This window comes from Musa acuminata, chromosome BXJ1-1 (assembly GCF_036884655.1).
Source record: "Musa acuminata AAA Group cultivar baxijiao chromosome BXJ1-1, Cavendish_Baxijiao_AAA, whole genome shotgun sequence".
In the NCBI taxonomy this organism is placed as follows: Eukaryota; Viridiplantae; Streptophyta; class Magnoliopsida; order Zingiberales; family Musaceae; genus Musa; species Musa acuminata.
Window position 1 is genome coordinate 22,463,169 of NC_088327.1, and position 7,079 is coordinate 22,470,247.

General features: G+C 38.5%; 1 protein-coding gene and 1 long non-coding RNA gene across 2 annotated transcripts; one reads left to right on the top strand and one right to left on the bottom strand.

Annotated features, from left to right (window-relative positions):
* Window positions 1-540: 540 nt before the first annotated feature.
* LOC135587461 (auxin-responsive protein SAUR71-like) lies at window positions 541-2,426 on the bottom strand. The gene is made up of 2 exons (XM_065078929.1): window positions 1,658-2,426; window positions 541-1,136 (listed from the first exon to the last, which is right to left on the bottom strand). The coding sequence occupies exon 1, from the start codon at window positions 2,092-2,094 to the stop codon at window positions 1,681-1,683; it is 414 nt and encodes a 137-aa protein (XP_064935001.1). The 5' UTR covers window positions 2,095-2,426; the 3' UTR covers window positions 541-1,136; window positions 1,658-1,680.
* Window positions 2,427-5,975: 3,549 nt separating this feature from the next.
* Window positions 5,976-6,402, top strand: LOC135587463 (uncharacterized). Its single transcript, XR_010475883.1, has 2 exons — window positions 5,976-6,158; window positions 6,282-6,402. It is a non-coding gene; the product is annotated as an uncharacterized LOC135587463 (long non-coding RNA).
* Window positions 6,403-7,079: the final 677 nt, after the last annotated feature.

A 7,079-nucleotide genomic window follows, 5' to 3' on the forward strand; every position in this document is an offset into this window, starting at 1 on the left:
ACAACTGAACCACTCTAAATTCCGGTTTGCATTTTATTTGAGCAATTTACATTACTGCAAACTTCCTCAATTTTCTCTTTACACTCTTACAAGCTCTTTCAAGTCTAATATCTTTCCAAAACGGATTTAATCGAAACGAACATTTTCTGAAATCAATGATTTTTTTGCTGCACTAATTCAACCCGCCCCCCCCTCTTCTTAGTACCGCTTTTGATCCTAATAATTGGTATCAGAGCTTGGTCACTCTCATTTGGTTTAAAATCCAAGAGAGATGGTATTTATCGACAACCAATAGGGTCACTCAATTACATGTCTGCCCATATTTAATAGAACGGATTAATATATTGGAAGACTAGAAGGAGAATTTTTCTGATTTCTATGGATCTTGAGTTGTGGAACAATATCGAAAATGGTTTTTAAAAGTCTTCTCTTATAATGAACGATTGGAATGAGTTGGAGAAGAAGACTTTCGCCTTAAACGTCAAGGCTATGAATGTCTTGTTTTGTGCTTTAGATAAAAACGAGTTCAATCGAGTGTCTATTTGTGAAACAGCTTTTGATTTTTGGCATACACTTTAAGACATGATCACAGCTCTTCTTGTTCTAGTGCGTCAATTGCTCTTTCGGCGAGCTTCCGACGTACTTCCGATGAACATCCGACGAACTCTCAGCAATGCTCCGGCGAACTCCCGGCAAGCTCCTGGACTTTATGACGATCTTCTTGGCAAGTTCCCACGAGCTTCTTTGGCAAGCTCTTGGACTTCTCGGTTGGTTCCAACAGAACTTCTGACGAACGTCCGGACTTCCGACGAACTCTCGAACCCCAACGTGATCTCGATCTTGACTCCAGCACAACACCTGCTTTATATCTTATTGCTATCGTAGTTAATCCTGCACACTTTTCTCAATATATAGATTAGATCAAACAAATTATAATTGATTTCATCATCAAAAACAACTTAGGTTTCTTGCCCCCAAGGCGACACTAAGCCACCTGGTCATCCCTGTTGAGGCATTCCGAAACCTCACTCAACAAGTGACGCAAATAGTTATTCTGCTCTTGCCTTAGCTTGCCTAATAGGGACACCACCGTCTCAGTCATGGCAGCTGCACCAACACCATCGAGAGGGTGGATTCTGTTGCAGATTAAAGGCCTTCTTAGCATTATTATTTACATATTTCACCTACCTAGATAACTTAATTCCAATACCTAGTATGAACAACACGTAGAAGAGTATCATCTTATGGAGTATCCTATGCTCGGTCGTCATGAAGAATGTTTTAGCTGAATCACTAGGAAACAACTATTATGTCCATCAACTTTAATAGGCTCCTAAAAACTAGATTGAAATCAAAGAGTGACCTTTCTGAGCAACTTGATTGAAGCAATTTATTTCCTGTACAATAATCATGAGCCTCAGAACAAGATATTATGCAGATCTTGTACATTAATCACCACGGCTGGATCGGAGCACCTCTTCTACATTAAAACCAAGCGGAGACAAGTGGCATGATTACAGATAAAAGGTATAGAAACCACTAAACCTTCTCCACACCAATCACACACAAAACAAAGGATCGACTTAACCTTCGTTGTTGATCATCATACATATGGAACAAGAATGCTAAACACATGAGGCTGTGGAGGTTTTCTCACCGTGACCATGCTTGCTTCCAAATCTACACACGGCCCGTGATCATGGCCCTTACCGGGCTCAGCAAGAGGTACCCGGCGTGTGCCTTGGTGAAGTTGCACCTGGGCGAGTACAGCTCCGCTGCGTCCTGCTCCACCTCCCACAACACCTTTTGGAAGAGATCAACGTCGCAGGGAAGTTCCAGCGGCCCGGCAGCCGAGTACCCGAACTCCATCTCCGCCTCATCAAGTAGCATCTTAAAGAGCGGGTGGTTCAGACACTCCGTGCGCACCACGAACCGCTCCCTCGCGGGCCCGACGTACACCGAGAAGCAACCCTCGGACGTCCGCTGCCGCTTCTGATCCCCCTTGCGGTGGCTCCCCAGGGACCGGCACCGCTCCAGCGTCTTCAGTATCAGGCCCTTTGACCTCTTGTCCTTGCCGTTCTCAGCCCTCCCCATGTATGCGGGGAGAACCTTATGAACCACAGGTGATCTGAACACCAGTGTCTGTATAGACAAGAGAAACTATATTTTGGCTTGAAGGAAGAAGAGAAGAGACGCCAAGAACCCTACAGAGTGAGCAGAAGAGGAAGTAGCAAGCTCTCTTGCTCTTAGCCTCTGTCATAAACTTGATGATACATAGCCTTCGATCTGGGCACTTTCGTGTTACTCATGACTCGAAGAAGGACTAGTCATTCATGCGTACAGAGATCAGGGGAAGAACAGAAGAAGGGCTAAGAGAGAGGAAGAGACATTAGCTGGGAGGTGGAAGTGGTTGTTTAGTGACCAAGTGGGCACAAACACCGATATATAAAGAGAGGAGAGATGCAAACCGGCTTGTCGATGCAAAGTCGTATCCATCTAAACCGTCCAATCTTTTATTCTCGTCATCCAACCGTTCGTCTAACCTGAAAAGGAAAAAAGAGCTGCTCACATCCTCGGTGTAGAGCATGTCAAGTCTTAGATCATCTGTGGACTTCTTTAGACTTAAATGTGCCACGTATCGTTCATATTTGCCCTGGATTTGTGCAGGAAATTTGTAGATATGATCGAATATATTGATTAAACGTAATGGAAATGTCTCTCCATTAATCATCCTTCCAAGCCAATAGAACGAGTGGCAAGAAACATGGCGCATGATGAGAGGATTATTGGACTAACGTGAGTGATAGGCTGCCAACTTTCAGTTTTCTTATCTATCCAAGAAAAAGAATGGTTGATGGCCGGCGGCTTCTGTGAAGAAAGTCAACGAGTTACGATAGGAACAGACAAATAAAAACAGTCCACATAATGCAGCCAGAAAGGAGTCGGCGTGCTGCAAACTCGGTCCTCTCAGCAACAAATTATCAACTATAGAGGTTTGTACTTGTTCGTGACTTGGGATTCTCATTTTAGTCAAAAGTTATGCAGATCTATCCAAGATCATCCATGGCACTTGTCATTTCGATCTTTGCATGAGCTATGCAAAGAGGTGACTCTAGAGATATCTAATAGTGATGACAAGGTTTTCTTTATATCACGTAGGGGTGTCATCAGCTTAAGATCTAATGTTGAACCTTATATTTAATGGAACTTGAGCACATATATACAGTGGAGGACAAAAATTAAAAGTATGTTTGTGTGTAATAGCCCATTTAAGCTCCGATTATTGTCTATGGTCAGCATGCATGCCTGCCTGCCTGCCTGCCTGCCTGTATCACGGGTTCATTTTTACATTGTGAACCCAGTGTCAAATAAGTCTTTTAAAGGTCCAACCATGTATAGAACTACAGGCATACGATGAGTTGGTAAGGGATGGAGGATATTAGAAGCTTTCATTTTTTGTTGCCAAGTCAAGTCAAACAGATACAAACTATACCCGCCCATCCGGGGCTAGAGCAGTTGCTGGTTGACCTTTGACTTGCTATTAGGTTATAAAAAGCACAGAAGTTATTGTCAGGAATTGCAAGAGAGAGAGAGAGAGAGAGAGAGAGAGAGAGAGAGAGAGATTGGTTGAGTTTTACACAAATGCATACCTAAATGTATGCGCATCTCGACAAGCAAAATTATACTCATTCCGCCAACTATAAAAAAGAAAGCATTTGATAGTATATGAAAAAGTAAAAGCTGAAAGAATAGCTCTTGAGGGATATATATAAAGTGGACTAAGGCACTTTCACATGGTTGACCAACTAATTTGGCATCAAAATATTAACGTTTTGTAAAAGTTAGGGTATAGCGAAATGACAATGAAGACAAAATTAATCAATACGAACCTTTTTATTAATGATTAATTTTAGTGCAAGTTGCACAATTATGAAAAGACAATTTGCGAATAGAACAAATCAAGTAAGGCCCGTACCTAATTCTTATGACTGATTTTAGTGGGTGTCATCTACAACACCTCCTATTTGTTATTTGCTGGGAATCCAAAAAAAAAAAACAGGGTTGTTAGGAATTAAAATACACCCTTTGTCCTAGTTATGACTATTTTGGTTCTTGGTCAAGAAGATATCTACACATTCCCTTGTTTTATTGCAAGTGAGAAGAGAGAAAAATTGGAGATTCTTGTTAGCATCGTTTGTTGGGTAAGCAAAAAATCAAGAGATGAAAATTAAGGAGGAAAAGAGTCAATCTTGAAATTTTATTTAGAGTCAATCTAGTAATGGTTTTGCAAAAAAAAAAAACAATTTAAATTTCTTATGCTAATATTTCCATCTTAAACTTCCATTTTGGTTTCACCGTTTCGTGTATTTCTGTAGTTTTTTTCCATGAGAAATGAATCAACCATTAAACTACTCTTAGATACTTTTTTTTTGTCAAAATAATAAAAAATATTTCTAAGGATTATGTGATTCTATTTAATTTTAGTTAAGATATATTAAAATTTTATTTAAATTTTGATTAAAATTATCGATAAATATAAAAAAATTACTTATGTTCAAAAATGTTATAAGATAAATTTAATGGAAAAAACTCTCTTAATTATCTCCTCTGCTCTCACTTATATATAAGCAAAATCCTCTATAGATCGTAATACTATCAAAGAGATCTCACCTCTATATAAGCAAAATCCTCTAGAGATTGATATAATATCAAAGAGATCTCGTAGAATGGAAAAGATAAGTCTACCTTTCGATGTAAATTTGTGATGATAGTAAAATCATATTGACTATTATATTTAAAACAATTTATGATAGTTGATTTTAGTCCTAATATTAAATTATTTTATATTTTTATTTTTATTTTTATAATTGATATCAGAATCATATTATTGATAGATCAGTAAAAAAAACTAAGTCTATTCTTTCTGGTTCATTGTTGCACCTCTACTAATGCACAATAATTGTATGTATCATTGATACTCAGATTATACTCGGAAGGCTAAATATATTAAATCTATAAGTAGACGAGGCAGATTATTCGGATCATACTTAAATTTAATCCTAATATTAAATTATTTTATATTTATATTTATATTTTTATAATTAATATCACTGGGGCTCTTCTAATTATTTTATATTTAGATTATACCGTCTATGTCGGCAACACTGTCGTGGACGGCAGTTTGCTGCCGTCGATGGTACAGCAATGGGCGGCGGCTTACTGTGGTCGCTAGCCCTGTTGTTGCTGCTGTCGGCGGTCGGTGTGGCTGCTGTGTGCAGTGGGTTTGTTGAGCGCAGCGGGAGAGACGGATTTCCACAACTCAAGTAAACTTGTCCTTGCTGACACTTGTCTATTTCAATGTTTCCTCTACTGCTTTTCTTGCCTTCACAAGCCTAACTTTGATAATGAATCGGCAGCAATGTTTTCATTCGGAGGAATCTGCTCGATGGTATACCCCTGCAGAGTAGAGTGTCAATTCAATATTCCATCTACATCATCTCTAACCAAACTAAAATGATCCCGAGTAAAATCAAGAGTTGGTGTATCCTCTTCCAGTGCCTTCTCATTAGCAATGGATAGATCCGTCAAGTGCTCCTGACTCTTTATGGTGACGTGAAGCTACACAACTCAATTAAGGAAAAAGGGGAAGAACGAATGTCGTCAAAATACTGGTAATGATTTCATTGATCATATCAAAGATCAACTGAATGTGTATATGACGTTAAAACTGGGATGAAGACTGATAAACTCAAGTTGATGCAACATACTTTGGCGGCTAATTCGATGACCAAGATGGGGAATTGGGATAACAAAAATTTGGTGTTGACAAAAGAAATTGGATTTTGTGCCGATAAGGGAGACACGAAACTAGCAGATCTCCGTTCCGTGTCACTAACGGGTTCGACTCATCTGACCCGTTTGACATGGATAGGGTTCGGTCCAACCCACATGACACAACTCAAACTTACCATTTGCCAGAAACCCTAATCCAATCTCGGTTCCCTTCATCCCGTCGTCGGCCCTCAGGGATGCCGCTCGCATTGCCAGACGTTGCGATGATCCGACCACGGCCTTCCAAGACGGTGCAACTGCGACTCCCCGCCGACGATGACGCTACCCGTCTCCCCCTCGCTTCACAAATCTTCTCGTTCGCTGAGGTAAATAGGGCCTATCTGTGTCTTTTTGCTGCGTTCTCTTATTTCCCGGACTTCGCCGCCGCGCTCGTCTCTCTTTCTTTTGTTGCATGGGATCTTCTCTCACGGCACTTCCCTTCTTAGCAGAAATCATTTAAGTTGGTATTTACTGTCATCCCGGACTTGAGCGACACCTGAGATGCCATGAACATGTACTCGATTTCATATATTTTATGGAGCTGTTACTGAAGAAAAGTTAGATAGCCAATGTTTAATCACAAGCTTGACATAATCCGGCTTGACCTGACCTGTTTAACAATCGAGTTAATAGGATTTATTGGGTTAATTATAGAATCAGTGGGTTGGATCGTGGTTGAGTATTTGACACACACGTCAGGTTTGACGCGATAGTCGACACGATTCGAGCCGCGGACACCTCCACCTTTAGGTGTGCTCTTTCTAATGATAAACGTATCCTTTTTTTGCTTTTTTGATTCATTCAGTTGAATCAATTTAGCTGACCCAAGACTTGAACAATTCAAAATAAATTATACTATATATATATATATATATATATATATATATATATATATATATATATATATCGATAAAAATATACAGTAATTACATAAAATTTATCTTAAAAATATAAATAAAATAGTATAAAAGGAACCCATTATTCAAATAATAAAGTAAAAACTTATATTAAATATAAAGTAAAATATGATATAATACTAATATTATTTTTACTAATTTCGATCTTTAAAATGTTGTGTCTTTGTCATTTAAAGATTCAAAATAATAAAAATATCTATTTTAAATATTTAAAAATAAAAAATTATCTTTCAAGCATTTACAAATCATTTTTAAGGTTTTTAAATATGTAAAAATTTAGAAAAAAGAAAGATAAATTATATTATTTTTAAATAGACCCAAAAGTAATAA

Bases quoted from the DNA above. Each gene is read 5' to 3' on its own strand.
- LOC135587461 (XM_065078929.1), bottom strand. From the start codon at position 2,094: ATGGGGAGGGCTGAGAACGGCAAGGACAAGAGGTCAAAGGGCCTGATA.